Consider the following 26756-nt stretch of genomic DNA (forward strand, 5'->3'; position numbering starts at 1 on the left):
CGCCTTTGGTTGGCCCGTATTCGCGTGTGCAGCCTGCCCGGTAGCCTATGTGCGCGCGTGTTTTCTCCTCGCGGTGTGTTGATGATGTGACTCCGGGACCGAGGGCGCGCGCGCGCACCACCATCGCCACCTTGTGTGTGTGTGTGTGAGTGAGAGAGAGAGAGTGTGTAAGCGAGTGTGTGTGTGTGTGTGTGTTTTTCCCTCCCAGTCCACCGCTCTCACTCTCGCCCTCTCTTTCTTTCTCTCTCTCTGTGTGTCTGTCTCTCTAAATGCCACCGGCGCTTCCATCTCTATGTCACTCTTTCTTCACATCTGCAGAGAGGGGTGGAAAAAAAAAAAAACACCCAACCTCTCACCGTCCAGCGTCCACTAACAGGTCAGTAAATATTTAGATTTGCTCGGATGAAGCCGGTGCATCCTAAATGCTCTGTCCAATCGGCAGCCTCTTCTCTCAGTGGCTTTTGTATGTATGTATGTATGTGTGTGTGTGTGTGTGTGTGTGTGTGTGTGTGTGTGTGTGTGTGTGTGTGTGAGCTCACTGATATCGCTAGTCTGGTGAATGATTGGAAACTTTTACGAGCTGCTCTGCATGTTAGTCTTAAACGGAAAATAAACGGAGAATTTTTATTTTTTAAAAGCTAATTTCATTCAAACCGGTAGCGATAAAGCTACCGGTTACACCTCCATTTCTCTCCAGCGGCTGTGTGCACTTGCTGAAAGAGAGAGAGAGAGAAAAAGAGGGGGGCTGTAGTGGTGATAATACTGGCTACAACATGCATAACGACCGCCATTGTTGCCTTTAACGTCGCTACGAGCTGCTTGTGTTTGTTCCTGACCTAAACGTCCGGGGCGATTTCTTCTTCTTCTTCTCTTTTTTTTATTACACAAAATTTGCTTTGCTAATAATAGGCTAACTGTCGCCCTTTTTTTCTCTTGCTCACACTCAGGCATGTGGCAAAGCACGACTTTGGGATTGAAATGTCTAAAAGCTAAACGACAGCCAAGTGAAATTTCTTAAAATACCTAGCTACCTGCTTCCAAATAGCTCAGATGAGGGTTTTTAACGACCTATTACCTACCGCTCAGGTTGGTGGTACAGGCAGAATCCCATACAAGCCGTGAAATTGATCTGATTACCTTGCCGGCGGGTCATAAAAAAAAAAAAAAAAAGAAGGAGTCGGGCTTGCTGAGGCTGCGTTTTCCACCCCCCCCGTTATTAGTTTCCTCCATCTCGTCTTTGGTCGATATGTCTTGATATGGCGGAGAGAGAGCCGCTGTTTGAATGAATATAGGATGCCAAATTAAGGGCATCACACGCGCACTGTCACGGGCCAAGAGCTCTAACGGCTATTTGCATGCACAGGGAGCACAGAGCGCGAGAGAGACGCCTCGCGCACCCGTTGTATTGATCTCATCTGCCTGTTTTTATAACGTTTTTCTCCATTTTTTTCTCTCTGCTCTCCAAAAAATAAATATAGCCACGTGTTAGATTAAATATTGTAATGTTATTAAATTATTATTATGTCTTTTAAACCCTGCGGATGAAAGTCCAACCAATCGGCCTCGAGAGTGACAGAGATGAGCAGCAGGTATTTGAATTTCGTTTCCTCACGTTATTACGCAGCTGTCACACCGGCTTTTTTTTTTTTAGGTTGTGGGTTAATTATGAGCTCAAATTTAAATTCTGGCAAATGATTGTGTTTCTAATCCGGTGCTTTGAATTAATAAATTAGCCCTAAAAAAAAAAAAAGGAAACCGCTGCATGACTTTGTTTCTAGTGGGGAATATATAGGCTAAGAGGTGAAAAGGCCCCCGTACGTTAAATGAAAGATTACATCAGTGAGTCTGGCGAGAAGCGATATAGACACAGATAAGCATCACAGACAGTCAATTGGCAGACCGTTTTGTTTTTCTTTTTTTTTTTCTCTCTCTCTCTCTCTCTCTCGTTGGGAAAAACGAGTGCTACTTTTCTTTTACACTCGAAGAAAAGAAGAAAAAAAAAGAGTGATTTATCAAACAAGCTTGAAGCTCTCATTTTTAAAATCATTCTAGGAAATCCAAGTCTTGTTTTCAAGTTTCAAGCGCTCGACAAGCAGAATTTGACGCCCTCGTTTTGTTCTAAGAAGCCGAGTTGCTTCACATGCTGACAGAAAAGCAGCCTGTTTTTTTTTTCTTGAAAAGACTTGAAAGGTGACAAATGACTCACAGGGACATGAGTGTAACACATAGGCTACCTGAGGTGCTATACAGGTTTTTAAAAAATGTAGGTTATAAATGAGTATATATAAAACTATGAATTTATCTCACATTTACATCACGAGTGGCCTGTAGCGTTTCTAATCAGCGGCTGAGCTGTTATATCAGACAACACAGGCGGCATCAGGCCGCCTTCAGTTTATATATTATTATCAATAAATAACGTTCTCCTTCGCGTTTTTCCCTCCATTGAGTTGTCGCCACCTGCTTCTTATTTTATAAATTTTAAATGTTGCTATCAAGATAAAAATGATAATGGTAGTGGAGCCTGTTTGTGTTGGAATAAATGATAAGCTAAATGTTACACATTATGAGCCAAAACCTTTGATGAAACAGGCCTTAATGAAATGCTAAACACACACACACACACACACTTGTACAATTAATATATTTAAAATTGCACCTCACGTGTCTGCTCTTGTTTCTGAAGCGCTTGCATGTGCATGGAATTAAAGCTATTATTATTATTATTATTATTATTATTATTATTATTGTTATTGTAGTAGACCTGTGGTGTGATATTATTGTAACATATAATGTATTATTATTGTGTGATTTTTATCTCCCCCTGACCTGATTAATCAGCTGACGGAAGGAAACTATTATATGAGGACAAACAGTGATTGTAATTGCTGATGAAGCCATACACAGGAAGCTAAAAGGACAAAGTCAACACACGCACGCACGTTATCTAAAACATTTCATCCCCTACATTGGCAATGGAATAATCCGTTCGTGTCTTAAATTCTCAGCCGCAACATAGAGAGAGAGAGAAAAAAAAAAAACACAACAGTGCCATGTCTTGATTTTAATCAGAGCTGGCTGACATAATCACCCAGAAATGATCTCTGCCATCAAAAGCCGAACTGGCCTCTCGCCTGCTTTTATGAATCAACCTTTACGCACGGCAGCCACTGTTATTTGTAGGCCATTAACTTCAAAAATAGACTCACGCAGGAGGCTCTGACACACACACACACACACACACACACACACACACACACACACACACACACACACACACACACACACACACACACACACACTGGAGGAGAAAGAGAGCTGCAAGCCACAAGCTATTTCTCCCCTTTCGCGTCGACAGTTTTGGGATTATAAATGACAACTTTTTAAAGAGAGAGCCAGTCTTATTCCCGAGCTGAATAAGCTCCGGCGTTATTGACACCGAGGCTTGGGAATCAAGTCATGGGATGGCTTCCATGTCCCATTCTCTAAGCTTCGATACATCCAGTCAAGAAACAAAAAAACATAATCGGGATTTTAGGCTACATTTACCGTCATGTGTTGCCTCCGAGCACCTATAACGGGTACTTTGTGGATAATGGCTCCGCGATACTTTTTCAAGAGGATAATTACACGAGTCCGCTGACAGCTTGACAATGGCAGCTACAGCGGTTTGCATCCAAGTTCAGTCTCAGGTTTGCCTGAGTGAGAAACGCTCCCTTCTTTCTGTCTCTCTCTCTCCAGGTAGGGCTATCCTGGAGAGGAAAAATACGACGCTTTGCCAAGTCTCTCTCAGTCTGTGCTCCCACGCGCCCGACTGGGAACAACCTCCATATCAAAGAAAGGGGGGGAGGTGGGTGGTGGGGGGGGGGAAATAAATTGGGAACATAGACGAAAATACGCACTAATGGAGTCATCACCTGAACGTGTGGCCCTGTAGGTTCACATGTCAAAAAAAATACATATCTAATTACTGAAATGCACCTTTTTTATCTATCTGATCAGCCTACTATTGATTATTGATAGTGCACTTTTGTGCAAGCCAATGAATTACCCACCAAATCGACCCCCTACCTGATATTAGACTGTCACAGGATAATGCTGATACCTACGTGGTGCAAGGGCGTGCGCGCTCCCGCTGCCTACCCGACTGCGCGCCGTAAAGAAAGGGTTCATTTCCTGACTGTTTACACGGCGGTGACGTCACATCCAGTGGCGTCGCCGAGGCTGCACCCCCCTCCTCTTTTCAACCTACACCTCTCCCCTCCCTCACATACACACCCCACTCTACTATTACACACTGCCAATCTGAAAGTATAAGGAGAAGCCAAACTGGGCTTTAGACATAAAATACTTCCCCAAGGAGCAGCCCTCCATTTCTGCCGCGCAGTGAAGTGGAATAACGCTGAAGACGCGCGCGGCATCACGGGCTGCGTGACACTGAACATAAAGGGTGAAACAGTCTCTGGCTTAGAGAGAGAGGAGGGGAGGAAAAAAAATGTTGCTGTTTAAATGATATGTATTTATTTGCTAAAGCTGGGAAAAATATACAAAGCGAGGTGAGGTAAATCACTCCCTGTGTGCGCTATCGAGTTACATTTAATGCACTGTTTTTGAATAAATAATGACATGAGCTATTGTTGCTTGTCTGTTTGACTTGCTGCAGTGGGTTAGGTTCTTGCAAAGATACCGGTATTATAACTGACAGCCAATAATACATTAGATTTTCTTCTTCCTTTTATTTTTTTTTTCATTTATTTTTTTTGGGAGACTATAAGCTGAGTCTCCCAGGCGTCCGTCCTTGTACGTGCCTGCTTCACGGTGAGGAAATCGGCTCAGTTTTGGATCTGCCATTAGAATAATGTGCCTGTCACCGCGAGAGGACGCACTGTCACAATTTTAAGAACGTAAAAATGTCCCGCAACCTGCCACTGGCCCAGAGCAACAGGCTCTGCTGCAGCCTTTCTCTTCTTCTTCTTCTCTCTCTCTATCTCTCTCTCTACGTGCTGTGCACACATGAACTGCAGCAGACTGTTTGAAAATGTGACTTTATTCTCTGATTCAATCAAAAAACATCCATTCTATACTAGTATTATTATTATTTTAATGCGTTGTATTGGTTAAAACGCTTTTATGAGGGATTTAAATGTAGGGAATTTGTTTTTATGTTTAATCTATTTATGTTTATGCACATGTTAAGATTTTATAGACTAATTTAAGCTTCCTTTATAACTTCCTACATGCTCAACTTTGCACCACAAAACCTTTTCATGCGCACAGTGTGTGTTCAGTTTTTCTTTTTTAGGCCTACTAAATAGAAACATCCCTATTTTAATAATATCTTTTTTGGCAAGGTCATTGAAAAAAAAAAAATCTCTCCTGGCCCACGTTTATATTCAATTAGGGCAAGCCCCTCCCCTTAACTGATGACACTGACAGACCCTCCTTAAGTTGCGTCGCGCCACAGCTGTCTGCAAGCATTGAGCTGCCTGGCGCCATCCTGAAAGAATGCCTTCACTGTAAAAAAAAAAAAAAAAAAAAAAAAGTAGGGGGGGAAAGAGAGAGAGAGAGAGAGAGTGAGCAAGCGAGAGAGCAAGCGAGAGAGAGAGAGGGAGGTAGAGCAAGGGTGAGCGAGCAAGAGTCACACAGATCGAGAGGGAAAGAGAGAGAGAGAGGAGCGGAGTTAATGGAGAGGGCTACAACTGCGCACAAACAGAGATTTGATCAGTGAGTTTAACTTGCTGGTGCTGGTCAGTGTGCAGTCAAGCCATCGGCTGCAAACAAGCTCTGCGCCCGCACTAAACCTTCTACTACTTGTTGAGCTGGCTGGGCTGAAAAACTGACATTTTTTTTTTTTTTTTTTTTTTTTTTTGTTGTGTTGCTGAGAGGAAGAAGTTCAGGAACTCTGCGTGGGACTGGTTTCCATTTTGGACGTATTTATATGACAACACCTTTGTTGCATTTGTAATGTGGGGTATGTTTTGTGTTTAAATATGTATATATATTTTAAAAAAAACCCGGGTAAATTCACTTAAAGCGTGAGCCTCTGGGCTGTTTAGTCGTGCTGCATGTGAACAAATATGAGAAAATGAGACGATATATTCTTCTTTCTGTCTCCAGGTGATCGGAAGCAAGCGCGGAACCTGTGGATTTAACACACACAAAAAACACACACGGATTTGGGACAGATTATTTCTTATCTTGTGACTTGTACCGGTTTGCTTCGGCGTGCATGAACATTTGCTGAAGACAACAAAAAAAAAAAAAAAAGAAAAGAAAGAAAGAAAGAGCAAAAGCAATGGAAGTAAGTGCGGATCAGCCACGATGGATGAGCCATCATCCCGCGGTGTTGAACGAGCAGCATCCCGGCTCACATCACCCGGGCCTCGGCCACTCATACATGGACCCTTCGCAGTATCCCCTCGCTGACGATGTGGATGTACTCTTTAATATCGATGGACAGGGGAACCACGTCTCTCCATACTATGGAAACTCAGTCCGAGCCGTCCAGAGGTACCCTCCTCCTCCACACAGTAAGTAAAAGCTCTCTTTAAAAGGCCTTTTTATTTAATAATGTGCACGTTACGCTGTTTAGATCTCTGTGCGTAATTTATCCCTGCAGAAAAGACTCGGTTACTGTCACTGTGTTTGGAATTATTTGTGTAATCTTACTGTGATACAGACCAGGTTTCGGTTTTGGCCTGAGTTGACTTAGCCCTTAAAATCATGAGAGACTAAGTGTTGTGAAACCACGCCGTAAACACGTATGGTTTACCTCCAGTTTGTCTTTGGTTTCTCTCTGCCGCTCACATCACAACATATTCTCTAACTTCACAAAACATAAAGCAACATTCAGCTGACTCATATGTCAAAGATTTTTTTTTTTTTTTTTACAAAAGCCAGCGCGTAATTTGTTTTCTGGATCAATCGAGTATTTGGTTACGGATTTAAACAAATAGACGTGTTGGCACAGAGGTCACAGATACACCTGGAATATTTTGGTAATGCTCGGTAGCCTGTTTTCATGCACAATATGTATCTTTATTATAATGTTGCTATTCATCAGCACGTTGTGGAAGTTGTCTATAGTGTAGCGTTTAACTTCCTGAACAGTCAATCACATCGTAGGTTTTCTTTTGAGGCTTTTTTGGCTCACAAGTTTTTTCAGGTGTCGCATCAATGAAACAGCTAAAAGGTTAAAATTCTGCTCGTGCGGGGCCACATGAAACTGTCTAGTTTCTCTTCACAAGAGGGGGATCAAATGATTTCTATACGGCGAAATAGTTTCGATAGAAAGTCTTGAGAATGGACTTCTTGATGCAAATTACATGAAAGCTCTGCGTTCAGAAATGTCAGTGAATATATTTGGTGAATCTGTGCGTAAATGTGAAGGCCTTAAAGCTCCATTCTGACGCTTTAATGGTAAATAAATACATGTGTGTTTATTGGTGTTGCAGACTTGTGTCAGCTTGTGATGTCTCTTGTGTTTCTGTGCTGCCTCAGGTAGCCAGGTGTGCCGTCCGTCATTACTGCATGGATCTCTGCCCTGGCTGGAGGGGAGCAAAGGCATCGCCCCGCACCACAGCACTTCTCCTTGGAACCTGAGCCCCTTCCCCAAGAACCCCTTACACCACGGCTCCCCGGCCAGCCTGTCCGTCTACCCCCCGGCCTCCTCCTCCTCCCTGTCCACCGGTCACTCCAGTCCGCACCTCTTCACGTTTCCCCCGACCCCTCCGAAAGACGTATCCCCGGACCCGGGCATATCTACCCCGGGCTCCAGCAGCTCCGGGCGGCAGGAGGATAAAGAGTGCATAAAGTACCAGGTGACCCTAGCCGAGAGTATGAAACTGGAGTCAGCTCACAGCCGGAGCGTGGCATCAATCGGAGCAGGGTCATCCTCTGCCCACCACCCCATCGCCACATACCCACCCTATGTCCCTGAATACGGCCCAGGCCTCTTCCCACCAAGTAGCCTGATAGGTGGGTCATCTTCTAGTTATGGTTCCAAAACAAGACCAAAAACAAGGTCCTGTTCAGGTAGGCGTGCGCTTTATTATATTCCCTTTTGATCTAACAATTATTCCCCAGATTTGCAGCCTTAATGATCAGACATGTTTAATCTCATATAGACAGAAAAAAAAAAAAAAAAAAAAAAAAAAAATGCCCATGAGCAGCTCATTCATCCCTCACATGAACAAACTCTCCTTTTGGGGCTAAAGGCCATACAGGTCAACCTTTACAGGCGCATAAAAAAGCTCTTTCTTTCATCATCAACTGATAATAATAATAATAATAATAATAATAATGATAATAATAATAATAATAATACAATCAATTGAAAGTTAATTTTTTAAAATAATATTTGGAGGAATATACAAAATATTTTTAATTAATTTCTTGAATTAAATTAATTCTCCAGACTTTTTGTTGGATATTTTCTTCCCAACAGAATAAAATCATCATGACGCAAAACCAGTTCAGAGTTGAACGCTCAGATTAATTTAGGTCCTTTTTTCTCTCCCTCCCTCCCCCCCACCCCTCAACCACCACCACCACCCCCCCACCTCGTCTTCCTCTAACACTAACACAGAGAGGGAGAGAGACAGAGGGGAAGCCAGCTCTCTGGGCTGTGTCGCCCCGTTTATATGTTTAAGATAATCCCATTACTGTCAGACCAGTGCACGCCACAGTTGCATTGTTTACCCAGCGGCAGAGCACCGGATACTGCTCGTTCATTCACAGGGAAAAAGCGGGTGAACCGTCGCCGTGGCAGAGTGCACTAGCTACCGAGGGAGGGAAGAGAATTAGAGAGAGAGAGAGAGTTGAGGGGAAGATATTTCCAAATTGTACGGGCTAATTATTTTTTTTAAAAAAGGTTGTTGCTGCGCCGCTGAAAAGCAGTTTTTTTCTGTAATGAGATTAATATCAGCGGCTTTGATGGGAGTATAGAAAACAGTGGATTAGTTGATGCATATCATCGGGATTATTCAGCATCATACGCCGGGCCATTAATGCAAATAAAGATTTTAATTCGAGGATAATGTGAGATAATGTGCATTTAAAGATATTTCCTGATCTGAAGAGTATTCCCCGTTTTAATGAGGTTATCAGTGCAGAGTGTGTGTGCATCATAGAAACTTGGAGAAAGCGCTCAAAGGCGTCTCTCTAAAGCTAAACACACCTTGTGCAACACAAAATCTGCATTGCAGAGGCCTGTTGGGTTTTTTTGTTTTGTTTTGTTTTTGTTTGTTTTCTAAAGTCATATGCATTGGATCCGATACAGTTCCTGTTTGATTTCAGCAGCATCTTCTCCTGCCAAAAAAAAAAAAAAAAAAAAAAAAAAAAAGACATACTTGTCCAGGTGCTTGCATGTCTGTCACATCTAAAACACAGCACGACCCGGACTGACGCGTCTCTCGCTTTGTGAAGAAGAAGTCGGGTGTGTGTGTGTGTGTGTGTGTGTGTGTGCGTGTGTGTGTGTGTGTTTTTGCAGCTCAAAAAAAAAAGGGAAGTGCAGCTGCATGAAAATGCAAAAGCCTCTCGGCGTTGCACAAAAGCCCTGTGTGAGTCTCTGCTTTCAAATAATCTGACTGTGACTGCAGCTCCCTTGTTTCAGTTTCAGGCCCCTCTTATACTATAATCAAACTGTTAGTGCGCGTCTCACCTGTCGGTGTCACTAGAGAAGTGCCAGTCAAACCTGAACTCCCCCCCCCCCCCCCCCCCACCCCCCACCCCACCCCATCCCCAACAATAATTTCAAAACACACATAACCCAACCTACAGATCACATTATTATTATTGATCAATATTATTATTATTATTATTATTTAAAGGAGAGATTGGTTGATGAGAGAAAGAAAAGGGCCTGCAAAATATTCACGCAGCAAAGAGCATTTTGTTTATTTAAAAAAAATAAAAAATCCTCTTCACGGACACGTAGCTTGAAGATTTTGTGGTTTTATTTTAATAATTTCTGCCTTATGGACCTTAAGACAACTGTTATTCATCAGCAACACTAACCACATGTGTTTAAAGTGTGTGTGTGAGTGTGTTTTATTAATAAAATAATTGCTGCAGTAAAATTCATGCTTATTATGCCTGCAAATGATCACATTATTATTATTATTATTATGATTATTATGAATGTTTGTTGTTGTAAAGATGATATAACACTTAACTGCATTTTGCATGTTTTATAAAACTAATATTTTACTAACCTTTTTTTTTTATTCTCAGCTTAGATTAGATGCATTAAGAAATATTTGAATTTTTTAAAGGATCAACTGACCTGGACACTGTCTCCATGTTGTGTGCTTGTGTTTGTGTGCGTGCTTGCGTGCGTGCGTGCGTGCGTGTGCGTGTATGTGTGTGTTGGCTCTTGCAGAGGGTAGAGAGTGTGTGAACTGCGGGGCCACGTCGACTCCGCTGTGGAGGCGGGACGGTACGGGTCACTATCTGTGTAACGCCTGCGGACTCTATCACAAGATGAACGGGCAGAATCGCCCTCTCATCAAACCCAAGCGGCGGCTGGTACGTTTCCACCACATTTCTCTATTGATGACATTTCCGTCTCTCTCTCTGTTTTTCCCCTATCCAGGAAGAAGTAGGCCTATTAGCTGCAGGAAATTGACTCGACAAGTGCAGGTCTCTGTTTTCAGATACTACCATAGAAAAAAAACTGCACAGTTGATTTTTTTTTTTTTAAATGCAATGACGATGCTATTTTTTTATTTGCTAAAATTGTCATTGATCCACAGAATATTCTGTTTGAGCAAATATAGGCCCCCCCCTTCATGATGTGTATTTTGGAGCAAACTGCTTCTAGTTTGTTGCAGTGATGGCTGCAGGCCTGCATTCAAAAAAACGCACAAACAAAACATTTCAGCATTTAAGCTATTATAGGGATTTTTTTTTGATATATATATGCATATATCATGGCTTAAGGTGGAGCTATTTTTGCAGTTATTTCAAAAAGGGAAGTCCCTCTGGCTTTTATAGAGGAGACCCTCAGCTTTCTTGGCTACATGGAAAGAAAGAAAAAAAAAAATCTTTCGAGGCAAAAGATGGCTGTCCAGTCAGTCCAGCTCTGGACCTTTTCTCTCTCTCCTCCACCTCGCCTCTCCTCTCCTCTCTAATGTGAAAACCCGACTTCCCAGGAAAAGGCTGCCGGATATCTGAGCAGCGCAGATAAGTCGCTTTTAACAACACAGCCCCGCTTCCCCAGTCAAAACATAAAGGCTGCAGGAGTCCGAGCCAGGCCAGCACACAGTCACGACTTTAGATTGTTTAGTGTTATAACCTCTGCTTAAATACATGAGGACGGTCAGGTATGGGTAATTGCCACGCCACATTTGACCTAGTAGTTTTTTTTTTTTATTTATATATCGGTGGAGAATGGTTTAAAAAAAATGGAGGCCATAAAATGAGATCAGAGGAGGATTTAAGACTAAGATACGATCCGTGAATCTGATAATATGCGTAATAACTCAACCATGCCGTCTTTTTATTGCTCATATTTGTCTGAGGTTTAACGTTTTTTGGTGGCACCATATGCGTAATAAAAAAACAACAAACAAAAGTGGTAAAAAAAAAAAAAAAGATGGTGAGACATAACACACACACATACACATCATATATGAACTAAGCAGACATAATAAGATTTATCCCTCTATTCTGATTGGTTATTCAAAGCACAGAGCAGCGAGAGGTTACGAGGCCACCACATGTGTATAATTGGAAAATCCCTGCTAGAGATAATGTAGTCCTTTGCGTTAGTGTGTCCTTTGCGGTCACCTGTCTATTGATTGTTTTTAGAGATTATAACATCAATGTCAAGTCATTGCAGCAGACTGGGCTGTGAGGCAGGCAGGCAGGCAGGCAGGCAGGCAGGCAGCTAAATCCATGGGAAGACATGACTTTCACTGTGTCAGGATGAAGTGAAGGCTTTACTATATAGCTAGTAGCCTGAAGCGAAGCCAAAAAAAGAGACCCAATTCATTCTTATTATGCTTTTAATTGGCGTGCAATTATTGCTATATGGTTTATTTTACTGCATCATTTAGTCACATTTTCTAGCCATAATATCCACGTGTGTAAATAAAACACACAGCATACAAAGCCTGCTCATATATATATATATATATATATATAAAAGATGAATCCAAATCTATATTAACACCCTTTTCTTTCTTTCTTTTTTTTTTTTTACATTTCAATTGTCACGAGGTCGATATTTAAAACAAACCTTCGTGGCACAAACACGCACTTTAAGGGGAATTTTAATCAGATTTAATAGCTCTCCCATTTCAAGGAACTGCTTTTATGTCTTCTGTAAATATTTATTCTCCAGGAGGTATGTGCTCTATGACGCTATTTTTAGCCTCGAGTGAAAGCAGCTCTGTTTTTGGGTTTTTTTTTTTTTCTGTCTTTATTTTAAAACTATTTTCAGCTTGCACCGAATGCAAAAAAAAAGCATTCCCATGGGTGGATATTGAGAGTGTATTTACAGTTAGCAAAAAAATAAAGCCTTTATTGACCGACACTTTTTTTTTTTTTTGGAATAATCCTAACACAATGCGCATGACTGAAAAAAAAATGTGTTCAATCATGATGTATCTGATATGAAATAAAATACACTCGCCTTTTCCTTTATTGCATTTATAGACATTAGCTTCTATGCAAGACGCCATGTATACAGGGTTGCCACAATGACCAAAAATCTATATTTTCACTTATCTTGAAGCATTTTAAAATCTAAGAATTTCACTTAAATCATGATAAAATGCCTCCACTTCGTTTTTTATGTAATATTTCAGTAGTAAATGGCAACCCTGGATCTTGGCGCTACATCTGTCAGAATAAACCTTTCTGTTGATTGGGTTATTACGTGGTCATGTGACGTTTTTGGCCTCTCTTGTCGTTTCTGTGTGTGTGTGTGTGTGTGTGTGTGTGTGTGTGTGTGTGTGTGTGTGTGTGTGTGTGTATACAGTCCGCAGCCAGGCGGGCAGGGACGTCATGCGCAAACTGTCAAACGACAACGACGACGCTGTGGCGGAGAAACGCCAACGGGGACCCGGTGTGCAACGCCTGCGGCCTGTACTTTAAACTGCACAATGTAAGTAATAAACCTGCATAGGATCTATCTGATGAACTCATCTAAGCTTGTCTTTTAAATATTTATTCCTTCACTTTCCCCCCCCCCCATCTTTCTATTTCTTTCTCATCACGTCCTGCTGGGTTACCATCATCCTCCTCCTCCTCCTCCTCCTCCTCCTCCTCTTCCTCCTCTGAATATTTGATCTGACATGTCCCTGCAGAGAATTTCCGGGGCACGGCGATAACAAATACTGTAGAATTAATATGATTTATTGGCAGTAAGTGCGAATCTAAAATGTATAAGACCGAAGTGAACTAAGCCCGCAGCCGCCTTGCTTTTGAATATTAAAGAAGGAGCTTAATTAAAATTCGATTAATTTCCAGGCCGATTTTTTTTTTTTTTTTTTTTTCTTATTTCTAGCCTTTTGGTTCCAAGCGCGTCAGGGACTTGGAGTCCCCCCCTCTGACCACCAATCCGTCTGATTCGTTTTGGGTTGGTTAGCGCCTCACCACATCATTTCACATCCTCAATCTGAAAACCCCAGGGACTCGTTTATCTCTCCCTCTCTCTCTCCTCTCCCTCTCTCCTGTGCACAAAGCTGTCACTTTTAATCAAACAGCCATTGTGCTTGAAACTAATAATAATAATAATAAGCAGGCTAACTGCTCTGAGGCCACGTGTAGGTAATATTTTCCCTCCCTCTTACAGACAACAGATAAAGGTTACCTATATCCTATATCCCTGTGTGTAAAGGGGGGAAGAGTATCCTGCTCTGCTGCCCTGCTTGTCACGCAAGCACTCCCTGTTAAATCATTTTCCCATGTTACTTTTGGCAGATAGTTAGGCGCTGCAGAAACCAGATTCAGACCAAGGTTAAAAGGAGAGAAGAATAATATTTCCCAGTTACATATTAGCATTTGAACTGACCCTGACCTTGGAGTAATTGTGAAATTAGTTTAGTTTGGTAAATCCAGACTTCTGTTAGGGTTTGCTCCCTTTGAAACAAATTCCACATTCTTCATGGAGAATTTAGTGGAGTCCCAGTTCGCCTGTGCTGCTGCTGCTGCTGCTGCTGCTGATGTGTGTGTGTGTGTGTGTGTGTTGTCCCAAAACACCTGACGGTAGCAGTCTGTTGTCCCGTAAGCTTCGGCTTAGATAAGTAGCGTAGCTTGTGAAAACAGAAAAGTTGCCACAAAACATGAAACCTTGTTAATACCCCAAACATAGAGAGCCTCTTTTTAGTAATCGGGGGTTTTCTCACCGCGTGTGAAAGACATCTTTGTCATCTCTGTCTCTGAGTGATGTACAGTGCGTTTTAGCTTTGACACCTCCGTATAGAGGCTGAGGTTTCAGGTGGTTAGCTGAGGATATGAGTATGTGTGTATTCTGCGGTGGTCATTGATTCAAACACTTTTGGCTCGGCTTTTGTTTGATGTGCCGGGGCGGCGGCCGAGCGCAGGCCGGAGGCCCAAGGCTTCCTCTGTGAGACTGTAGACATCTCAGCATCAAAGAGCAGAGGCCTGACAGGCTTTAGGTGGGCGTAGCATGCCTCAGAGCTGGAAGCAACGCAGACAAGGCAGAGAAAGTCACCCAGTATGGAGCCACATCTTAGAGAATGAAACCACATCACTGGGGAGGGGAGGAGGGGGCTACAGATCTCTGCCCTCCGCTAATCATCGAGGCCACTCTGCTTAAAGAGTCAGCGAAAAAATGCCAATGTCTCAGACAGCGAGAGAGAGAGTGAGGAAGAAATCCCTGTTCCCATTTCCCCGGGAAGAAGCGCTCAGAAAGATCAGGAAGCCAGTCGTCCTCATCCACCTTGCTTCATAATCCTGCCCACAGCCGGAATTCCATCATCCAGCTCTCATTCCCGGCTAAACCTATGCTGGAATATGGGCAGCTGTGGCCATTTTGGCCAGGAGATGGCCATGGCGGTTGAGGAGGAGGGTGGAGAGGAGGACTTGGCCGATGCCGGCGGTCGTCATGGCCATGTGTCTCTGTGGTTGACTGGCTGCACATTAGCTGCCAGACCCTTCTCCGTCTCTGCTCTGCAGACACTCTCTCCATCTTCCATCCACCCCCCCCCCCCCCCCCCCCCACCCCTCCTCTACTCTCTACCCCCCTCTCTTTCTTTCTGGCATGGCCACAGCCTCAGATACAGTCCAGCTTAAAGGAATCAACATTTATATCCACTCCAACACACACACACACACACACACACACAATGATAGACACATACACACAAAGCGTATATATAAACAATCTTCTCTTTCAGGATCAGACAGTCAGATTTGCCTCATAATGGGACTCCATTACATATCATTATGTCACAAGCCCCAAATCTGCCTCTAAGGAAACTAAAAGCTCAAGCTGTGCCACATTTTTCTTATTTATTTAGAAACTTGGAGACATCCTTTACTCTGGGTTTCTTTTTTGTGTTATGTTGCTTAATGTAAACGGAGCTATAACTCTCCGCTCCTGACATCTGTGCTGCACTTGAATCCGTCGCAACAAAATACTAATCTGCCATCTTTTTCTGTCTCCTTTCGAGAGCAGATCAACCGACCTCTGACCATGAAGAAGGAAGGCATCCAGACCAGGAACAGGAAGATGTCCAGTAAGTCCAAGAAGAGCAAAAAGTCCCAAGACACCATGGACGACTTCTCCAAGAGCCTGATGGACAAGAGCAGCTCCTTCAGCCCGGCCGCGCTGTCCCGCCACATGTCATCCTTCCCTCCCTTCTCGCACTCCAGCCACATGCTGACCACCCCCACACCCATGCACCCTTCCTCGGGCCTCCCGTTCGCCCCCCACCACCCTTCCAGTATGGTCACAGCTATGGGTTAAGACCTCCCTATGCTGCACCGCTCCCCCCTTTCCTGAACCCTCGGCCTCGCCACCACCACCACCACCAACACCGCCACCACCACCACACCCCTCGGTACCTCTGCTGACCTGCTTCCATATCCTAAAAAGACAAATAAACTTCTCCTCGGCCCAACCTAAGCTCCCCCCTGTCTCGCCGCCGAGCCGCGGTGCGAGAGCGACAGGTCTTAGGCTCCTTTATCCTCAGTTGTATCTTATTTTTATAAAAATCAAAGTGTACCTCTGCGATGTGAATGCTTTGCAGACTTGACTTGACTGTGGCGCACTGACCTCCAGGGGGAAGATCTTTTTTTTTTTCTCCCCCTCCAACCAGGGAGAGAAAGAACATTTTCTTCCCAAACCACCACCACCATTGCCGCCACCACCACCAACATAGACGCTGTCCTCCCAGCTGATCCCATGAATAAAACAGCTCCATTTGTGTACAAATAGCCATTTTTCCACTCAAACATCACCACATTACAAAAACTTTTATGACGCCCTCTCCCTTAATCTCCCAGCCCACCTCTCTTCACCTTGCAACCTGTGTAACAGGAACCCCCCCCCCCCCCGACCCCCTACCCTACCCCCCACCCGCTCCCCTTCTTCTTCTTCTTCTTCCTCTTCAGCTGAAGACGAGGAGAGACAGACGTTGAATATATTTGTACAAATTGTATGAAATACAGTACATTTAATGAAGACTTTTTAATTAAGTAAGAAAAAAAAAAAGGAAACTTGCCCCTGGGCAGCTAAACGACGAGAAGGGTACGAGTCGCAGCAGGTGGAGAGAGACTTGCTGCCGGAGGAGGAGTGAGGAGAGGAGAGAGGACACCTCCGAGTCCCGGAGGATAGAAAAGGAGGGAGGAGGAGGAGGAGGAGGTGAGAAGACGAGAGAGGGAGAGACTTTTGAGAAAGGGCAGGCCTTGGTTTTCGCCTGCGTGAATTGTGTTGCATTAAGTTTGCAGAGACTCAGCAGTTCTGGCTGCAGGCGTCTCTCTTCTTTTTTTTTTTTTTTTTTTTTGGATGTGCTATAGGTCTCGGGCAATTGGTTTGTGTTGACGCGCGCACGTACACATTCATATACACACACAAACACACACACACACAAACACACACACACACTTGATCACCTGAAAGACTTTCTTCCTGCCCACAGATTATATGCATTGTGAAAAAAGTTCCTGTATTTGTTATTTGTATGTATAAATCAGAGTACCAAAAATACGAAAGAAACAAAGATGTAGAATTATTTCTTTATGTTATGCAGACTGAATGGTTGTAAAAATTTAATAATAATCACTAGTGTAAAATATGACTGCTTTTTTGTTTCGTAATTTTTTTTTTCCCCCTCTTTGAAAATAATAAACTAGTTTAATCTCTGTTGACATGTTAGCGCTGTGGTCGAAAGCTGTCTCTTTTCTGCGCCGTGTGATCTTTGACACGTTGCAACACACCACACCCCACCCCACCCGCCCACCACCACAACCACAACAAGTGCCATCCCGCCATTTTTCTCTTTTACCCAGCATTCACAGAGACGGTCAGTCGAGCGTAAAAACAGGAAGAGCAGAAATAAACAGTGGCGACGGAGGAACAAATCAAATGGCAGGGTCAGACAGGCTACGGGGACACACCAGGCACCGTAGGAGCTTTTGTCTCATCCTACTGATACATAAATACACACCGGCTGACATGCAACGCTCTACACACACACACACACACACACCAAACATCTATCATTCACTTAGCGAGGAAGAGTCATCAGGAAACAGCATTATTTCAGGCATTTCCCTCTGATTTGAGATCACTTATGGAGCCACTTGTGCATTTTTTAATCAACCGAATGATGAAAAACATGACGCGATACCTACTTTAAGCTAATTAGGGCCTAAAATATATTTCTCTTTAGCATAAGCTGGCTACCTGTGTTGAGGTTAAGCTCATTCCTGAATCATACGGTCACATCTTTGCACATTTGAGCTTAAAAAACGAACAAAAAAAAAGCTCCTTCTGAACCCGTTGCATGCAGATTAAACAGTCTAGCTGAACAGTTTCCTGCACAGCGTATGTCGGCTATATGTATCACCTCTAGAGCTGTGATTGTAGCGTTTGGCTGGGAACATAAAGGGGAACTAAGGGTTTGGTTTCGACTACTGAATTAACCACACAGCGGATGGTGCTTCCTCCTCGTTTGAATGAAATGACATCTTTTTTTTTAAAAAAAAAAAGGCTATCCGGAAGTTATCCTCTCCGCTCAGGATTCCCACAGAAGAATTTCCCGATGCCCTCAGAACAAATACCTCCAGGTTCAACAGCTACAAACAGTCGAGTCCCGATGACCACATATCACAACACGCTACTAGTCTGGGAGGGGAACAAAGAAAAACACTTGTCTGAGCTTTGTTTTTACAGATAATACACAAATAGTATTATTAGGAATTTTCTTGTGGAGCTGAAAACTATCTGACAGGCGCAGCAGTGAGTGACAGCTGCTGTTTTAGATGGGAAGGTATGGAAACTTAAGATATATCTCACAATGTATATCATAAAACCTAAGATATATTACGCCTAAATTCAATTTTTAGCCTTATAATGCTGTGCAACTAACCTTCCCTCTGCACGTCACAATGCACAAACAACCATATGCATTCGAGTTGTCTCAGTTTAGGTTTCTTGCATGATTTCTTGCTTTTCTATGTGTGCATGCAGGTCAGTTTGAGACCTGTTCAGACTGGTGCGACACCTTTTATGCAGGTGAAGTGTAATTCAAAGTGTTTTACATGTAAAACACAAATAGAAATACAGATATAAGGTTTAAGTGGGAATAAAAAGGTAAAAAAAAAAAAAAAAAGTATTTGCCACATTTATTAAATAATTGCAACAAGGAAAACATCACAAGTGACTCCTCTACACATCATCAGTCTCGTTAAGCCCGTCTTACGCAACACACATTATTTGCTCTGGTAGCTTACTGCTGAGATGTTGTCTGCGGCCTGTAAATGCTACGCAACCCGAAATCACACACGGAGTATCGCAAACCACATTTCTAATATCGGAATATATTTGCACAAGTGGAATGCCAAATCCGGCGGCTGCAGACCTCTCATGCCTCCCTTGCAGAAAAGGCCATACAGAAGTCAGGTATTTGGCATCATTTGTTTCTGAGCCGCTGTGACCAATCGGGAGATTTGCTCCTGTGTTTTAATAGTGAGGTCAAGGGGGCATGTGGAATGAGAATGGGAATAGTGTGTGTGTGTACAGAGGGATTGAGGAGAGCTTTGCCCCCGTGATGGGACCCCATGGCCTCTGGCTGACCTTTTTTCCCCCCCCTCTGGTGTTCGGCTGTGGACGTCTGCCAAGGGTGACTGGATTTGCACCGACCGGCTCAGGTGAGGATGAATATGGGACTAACGAACTCTCTCTCTCTGTGATCTCTTCTCCTCTTTCCTCCCTCATTGTCGCCGTCGTCGTCATCACAAACCACTTATTTCTGTCTCTCTCTTTTTCTCCGTCTGTCTGTCTCTCTTCCTGCGTCTGCCTCTCGTCTTTCAGGTGAGGATGATGACAGATTTGTGGCTGTAATCGGCTCTCAGGAATAGTCTATCTTCATCCAGGCAGCCCCGCTGTCACCGTCGGCAGAGGTCAGGTCAAATTTTGGGGGGTGGGGGGTCACGATATTGGAGGAATTTGGTGACTTTGCATGGGATGAATGGTGATTTCTGCTTGTGCTACTGCTACTAAGTTATCATCCGTACCAGAATAAGATCTATTTTTGAGTCTGAAACCTTTTCTAAATGTGATAACACTTTTTTTAAAAGGGAGAATTCTACTTTTTTTTTTACAAGTGCTTGGGAGGAAGAAATCACCTCCAATTGTTTTAGACTCATCACCAGGACAAAAAAAGATGTGCGGGGGTTTTTTCACACAAAATTATGTTTTTAAATAAACACTTTGTCACTTTAAACTAATTAAAAAACGAGTTTGACTTCTCGCAATAGCGTAACTTTCGAGCAATGTGATGGAAATATGTTAATAACTGCATCTTAGAAATTCTCCATTTGTCATTTCCGAGAAAAATCTATGCCAACCCTCAAAACCACCAAAATTTTCATAATAATTTCTAACCGTGGTGAAAATAATCAACCTACACCACAGGAAGTACAAAGCTATTTGCACAGGATATGTCAGTCGTTTCCTCTCACATTTCTTTACATTACAAATGGTTTCTGTCAAACATTTCATCTCTTGGTTTAGGTATGTTACTGGTTTCATTTTTACATAGACATACAGAGATTTGAATTAGTAATACTGGTTTAAAAGGACGGACCGATGTGTGTGGTGTGGTCACATGTGGGGGAGCATGTTGTCTGTTGTGGGTTATTGAAATTCTCCCCTCTGCCAACACCATACCTGTACCATTATGTTCAAAAATGCCACTTTCTATGTCAGCTACAGTATTCAGTCTGTTTGATTTTGGGGCCTTGAACTCACTAGAAGACTTAAAAAGATGACGTAGCAGGGATTACAGTTTAATAAAGACATAAATAAATTGATAAAAGCAAACTGTTTTATCAGAAAAAAACCATCATTTGTCACAATTTCAGTCTGACTTTGAGTAGGTGTATGGGTCGTCTTTACCATGTGCACCAGAAGAGTATTACTCACAGCTCTGTCAGCGGAAATCTTCACGAGTTATGACGTATATGTTCATCGATCGGCTCAACTGACTCTTGAAGCCCTGGTCGTTCTGGTCGCTGCCCTGCAAACTCACTCATGTCGCTCCTTTATCTATTTTAATACACTTAGTCAGTGTGTGTCTTCCAAAGATAGAGATCAAAGACCAAGACAGTTTTGGTTTGCGTGTTTAAGTAATAGCTTGACATTTTCAGATATTACATTCTCAATTTTTGAGAGTTACGTGACGACTGATATCACTCTCGGATCTGCCTGTTGAATATCAAGTTACAGCCAGAAACCGAGAGTACTAGTCCCTCTAAAGCTCGCTAATTAACATGTTGTATCTTTGTTTAATCTGTGCAAAAAAACTGAAGAATTTTGTTGCGGTTTTCACAAGTTTATGAGCAAGATTATGTCTTGGCGAGACAAGGTTACTAGGCATCCGGCAGACAATCCAGGAAGTCACTGCAAAGAAATGAAAAACCATCACTTGTCACTTTTACTTTTTAGTTACTGTACGAATGAAACCAACAAGATATGATGTGTTAATTAGTGAGCTTTAGAGGTGCTGGTAGCTGGATTATTTTTTACTGTTGGACAGAGAAAGGCTAGCTGTTTTCCTTTGTTTCTAGTGTTTATGCTAAGCTAAGCTAAGCTAGCTGCTTGCTCCAAGCTTAGATCTTAACCATATGAGGTTACTGTAACAGTTTCTTTATATCATAGGAATGTTTTTGTGACATATTACAAGATAAACTTATTACTTTTGATTACACCAGACAACCTTTAAGCAATTTAATTTAATTAACTTAATTTAAGGGTGCGTTTTGACCTTTTTGTGATATCTTTAATCTGCTACGATATTGCTTTGATACCCAAACAAGATATAATACTCGGTATATGTCATTCTCCCAAAAAAATATTATGGGATTACTTAAGTCATGTTTTGAAAGTAAACGGCTGTTGCTGTTCTTATCCTTCTCCTTTGTTTCGAAAGACCTCGAGCCTGAAACATGAGGGATGAGCCGCGGTGGCATTGTGGGAGTTCTCTCACTTGTTCGAGACCCCCTCACCACTTTCAAAAGAGCAGCCTCGCGTTGCATTGTCTCCTTAACAATCGTAAATTTGAACCATAATCTCCCGTCACAACATAGCAGATAAAAGATAATTATCTCTTTTACTGAGGTGCCCTGGGGCTTCTTGGACGGCCTAGCAGACAACATGCCTAAACCCTCATCCCACACACACACACACACACACACACTCTCGCTCTCTCACACACTTGCAACAGGCTTGGGAGCTCACTGCTGCTATGTTGAGAGATTCGTCAACAGATGAGTTGAAATGCTCGGGGTGTTTATGTGAATGTGCGCACACGACAAACACCATCTAAGCCTTTTTCTGCTCTGAATTAACTGATTTCTGTCTGATTTATGCAACAAGATTTTTTTAAAAACACCAGATTTTTTTTTTTTTTTTACCAAGTTTAGATTTACAAGTAGGCGGATGGGGATTACCAGAGGTGGCACCGTGTTCAAAGTTCAAAGGTTCATTTAGGGAGCAGCTTCGAGGTACAAACCTCAGTCTGTGACAGGAAGTGTCAGAGGGAATGAAAGACGACCCAAGAGGGCCGGGAAGAACACGAGGTGACGTGTTTTTAAGGAAAAGTTGAAGCACGGCATGAAGGATTTGGGTTAAACAGAGGTGGATGGAGCAATATTAATATTTTAGGGGTGATGGAAGGTTGAATGAGTGAAATATGTTGTTACCAGTAGGGGAAAGAGTACGAAAATATACGAAATCATGCAGTTATGTTGCTGAAAGTTAAAGTAGAGAGTAAGTAGAGGTGAAATCACCAGTGCTAAAACCTGATTGGGTGAAAGCAGATGAGAAGTTAACTAGAATTTAAGAGTAAACATTTTAGTGTGACATGATTGACAGAAAGGATATGAATATAAGTGAGTTCAAACTAATTTCTTATCTAAACAGTTGCAGAAATAGTAAAAAACATGATTCTGATGATTCTGAATTGCAGAGAAACCTACAAAAAGTTTAAATTGTAACGCAATACTTCAGTTGAAATATGTTGTATTTGCTCTATTTTATGGGTCACTTAGTTTATAAGAATTATTTCCTAAAAAGTGAGAAAATGTCCTGGTTCTTGATTTTCTGTTAAAAAGGACACCGTCACAGGTTTTAAGGATATGTGCTGGACTATTTCTCTGAAAAAGGTGATTTCTGCTGGTTGCCTAGCAACTTCACGGCGATGACAAAACTGCGTTCGGACAGGACCGGGCTAGCCGTTTTCATCTCAGCTAAGCTAACCAGCTGCTGTTGCTAGCTTCTTCTAATCTTCTCGTCTAAATCTCAGCCAGAAAGCTAGTAAGTTCATTTTCCAACACGTCGAACTATCCGTGGAAACTTCTAAGAGATAACTGCTTATCAGCTCCTTTTAAGGAGGATGTAAGGAAACAAAATATAAAGTGTGACCTAAAGTGAAAGTGTAGTCTTGTGTGGTCTTTCTCTAGACATTCTAGGTTATGAAACCTGCATCTTTCTGAGATGAAAAAACTGTAAAAACAATAAAAGATGAAGTTAATTGTGGATGTCTTGTTGTGAAGAAAGACAGAAATACAATAAAGTCAGTATTTTGTTGAAATATTTCAATCTTTGGGAACTTCTTTTTCTCTGTTGTGCACTAGATCCCCCCCTGTTAAGCACCTCTGGAGTGTATTTCCATGTATCCTGCTGTACCTCATGGCTCTCAGGGCATGTTTTACAGCCTTGTCCCCTGGTTGGCCCTGTGTAACGGATAGCTGTCTCTCCCAGCCCTGAGGCCAAACTGAACCTCACCTGTCAAAACCTCCGTGGCAGCAGCAAAATTTGCATGGGGCAGCATCCACAAACTGTCACTGGGGTTTACACAACACCGTACGAAGCCTTCACTGCTCTTCACAGGGTGCGAACACACGCCAAAATCACCTGAGCCGGCGCAGAAAACGACTGACTGGCAACTCTTAGCTGCATCACAAATCCAAAAGAAAAGTCGACCAGACAGGTGTTTTGTATTCGGTGCATTTGGCTGCGGTGCCAGGGGGACATGGCATTAGCTGGGCTGTGTGTTTATATCTGGGTCCAAGTCATACGTTAATCACCAAACTGGGTAAGAAGTTGATATCTTAGGACAGATGTTGCAGGTTTACTATTAGTCTATTCTAATTTCATAGTTGTTTTTCCTGGTTTCCTCTGTGATTACACACACCAAAATAAAATTATATTTTCACTCAAGTACAATAAAGCTCAGACGAAGGCTTAAGCTTGCCATCTATGCCAATAAATTACAAGAAACATCTGCCATGTCAAACTATTTAACACAGGAAGTCACATTTAAAGATGCAGAATGTCACATCTCACCACACACCAGATCTCTAGAAGCAGTTCTTTACTTCTGTATTAGACATTAGATGTGTTTCCATTCAGCTTCTTCAAGTTTCCTCATCAAGTTTCCAACATCTGCGACATATACAGCACCGGTTTCCTCTTCAAGGGAATGTGAAGGTGTGTCCAAACTTTTGACTGGTACTGTATATAAACACACACTGGGATCACATGACCAATAATATACACACACAAGTTTAAAAAATCAAGTAGGGAATTCTTGTAATCTTGGGTGTGAAATGTGTTGATTAAGATTTGGTATGCAGTCCGATTTCAACATTAACAGTTATCAGAAATGAGATTAGATGAAAATGGCATTACGCCATAAAAAAAAAAAGATTTTTCTCTCTTTTTTTGCCAATGAATTGATGAAATATAGTCAAGAAGTCCAGTTTGAGTAATACATCTATGAATTTTGAAGGATTCGGTTGATAACACTGCAATAAAGAACAGCACAACATGTTTTTTTATCCTCGCTCTCAATGATTGCAAGTTAACATTACAAGCACAAAGTTCACGTTACAATCTACCTGGAATATGATGCTTTGATGGACGATACTGCGTTGTATTGTGGTAACATTTGGGCCAGGTGATGATACTTTCTTTAGCCAGAGGCTCTGAGGTTAGGAGTCAAGGATTTAGTGAAAATAAACAAAACTGACTTAACCTAACCCCTGCTGTGCCAACACATCGGTCTCATTGAAGTGAATGAGGAGGCTTCACTCCTTGACACAGTGCTAATGTCTGTCTGATCCCAGGCTTTTTTTTGTAACAGTGCTGCACCTAATGGAAGAAATCCTAATATTATGCAGGAGTGACTAAACTCTTCATACCATTCTTCTTCTAAAAAGATGTTGAATATTGGCAGAAATTATTGCTTATTGGCAGCTTTATCTGGAAATTCCAGTTTCAAAAAGTGGCCTTCAACCCCCATGTATCAGTTCAACTGTAACTGCAGCCAGTGAGTGCATGTGTGATCATGCGTGTGCCGACAACAGTTAGAGTAGCTACCTAACTAACAAAGGGACTGCTGTGTCGGTCGGCTGTCCAGAGCCCCGGGGCTGTTTACACATGCCATTGTCTCCCGTGGGCCAATCAGACAAGCCTTATTAGATAAATAAGCCTGCTGCGGCCAATCGCTGGCAAGAAAATCAGGATCTGGGCCGGTTATCTGCAGCACCCCAGGAAGTGGGAGAAATGATGAGGGAAGTGACAAAACACATAAGTGCAACCTTCCATCTCCTCCACTCCCGACTATCTACCTCACATCTCATTAGAGGTTTAATTCATGCGGTCGTATCTGCTCCGACCGGAGGGTTGATGTCTCTCTGCTTGCTCATCGTCTGTGGCCGATGGATTTCATAGCGAGGCTTTAAGCATCCCTCGTAATAAATATAAGTGTTTAACCTGTTTAAGTGTGAACATCTCTCCCGAATTTGTCCGGATTTTGCAGCAGCAATGACCAACATAGAGAAATGTTTAGTTGGAGTGTTTTTATTTCAGTGTGAGATGCTCGAGGTGCCAAGTACATTTGCATAAAGCTCTTTCATGTGTTGTGGGAATTTCCAACAGGTGGGTTTTCCAAGTTGGCTGATAACCATCACTGCTTTTACACGCTATTTTGTCAGAAAACTAAACCCATAAGACAATGGAAAAACAAATGGTTGTCCTGGGACTTAACAAGCAAATTCGATTTTAGCCGGACCACAAACATGTAATAACGGCGTGTGTGTGTGTGTAATCCCTCACTGTGACAAGCCAAAAACTTGATTTTTGTGCTTTATTGTGGCGACTAAAGATTATCAGTGTATTATTACTTGAAAATATTCTGTCAAATCTAATTATGGTGCTTGTGAGAAATTTCCAGCTAGGTTTTCAATGTGGGAAAAAGAACCGACGAAGAAGCAATGTCCATGACCGTCGCCGTGGTTAAAGTCTTACCAGAGTTTGAGTGGTGTGTTCACACATGAGAAAAGAAGAAAAGATACACTTAATAACGTCTGATAGCATACAAAAATCTTCAGGGTTTGACCAAACATTCCTTTCACAATGTCTCAACCACATCTTCAACTGTCATGGAAGCCATCTGGTTGAAAGTTTCAGAAGTAACAAGTAAGTGGACCTTGTGATTACAAGTTTTTCGGTCAAATATACAAATTTTTATTGTGCTGTTGATGGACGATATGTCCCACAAAGCAATGCACAAAAGGAAAGTGAAAAGCTGCGCACAGCTGGACAAAATTACAAAGAAAAACAGTGGAAAGTGATGAGACAGCTCCAGAAAAATCTTCAATATCGGAAAGAATAATTAAAGTATTAAATATTTGGAAACACATTTTGCTTTCCCCTGGTTAAGTTCAATTTACAGTAGCATTCCACTGCAGTTTAACTGACGCCCAGTTGAATATGTCTTTTATTACAAAAGTGAGGTAAAACGAAGATTATATCCTATAAACTCTTTAATGTTAATATGTTCTATGGCAATGAGACACAGCCAAACATAGCGACATGGTATACACCCTAGACCGCATGTGTCATTTTAATTTAGTTAATTTTTGACCACCAGTTTTGTCTGCCAGTTAGTGCTTGCAACAGAGTTATGTTCATCGGATGATGTAATCCTGAGAGGCAACGCCAAGCAGTGAAAAAGCTTGGTGGACTTGCAGCTGCAGATCACCACACTGAT

At 42.3% G+C, this 26756-nt stretch overlaps 1 protein-coding gene and 1 long non-coding RNA gene across 9 annotated transcripts in view; one reads left to right on the top strand and one right to left on the bottom strand.

The window, feature by feature from the left end:
• The window catches only part of LOC121890660, a 243482-nt gene that overhangs the window by 12255 nt on the left and 204471 nt on the right, over positions 1 to 26756 (bottom strand). The gene's annotated exons all lie outside the window — the stretch shown is intronic.
• gata3 (GATA binding protein 3) lies at positions 265 to 16532 on the top strand. Of its 7 annotated transcripts, none has more exons than XM_042403131.1 (8): positions 5614 to 5724; positions 5886 to 5971; positions 6118 to 6530; positions 7501 to 8034; positions 10382 to 10438; positions 10595 to 10641; positions 12986 to 13111; positions 15650 to 16532. In XM_042403131.1, the coding sequence occupies exons 3-8, from the start codon at positions 6296 to 6298 to the stop codon at positions 15938 to 15940; spliced, it is 1290 nt and encodes a 429-aa protein (XP_042259065.1). In that variant the 5' UTR covers positions 5614 to 5724; positions 5886 to 5971; positions 6118 to 6295; the 3' UTR covers positions 15941 to 16532. The 7 variants fall into 7 exon arrangements, with proteins under 7 accessions (XP_042259063.1, XP_042259065.1, XP_042259067.1 ...); XM_042403133.1 differs by having other exon boundaries at positions 7501 to 7977; XM_042403128.1 differs by having other exon boundaries at positions 10382 to 10641.

The sequence above is a fragment of the Thunnus maccoyii genome, chromosome 23 (genome assembly GCF_910596095.1).
Source record: "Thunnus maccoyii chromosome 23, fThuMac1.1, whole genome shotgun sequence".
In the NCBI taxonomy this organism is placed as follows: Eukaryota; Metazoa; Chordata; class Actinopteri; order Scombriformes; family Scombridae; genus Thunnus; species Thunnus maccoyii.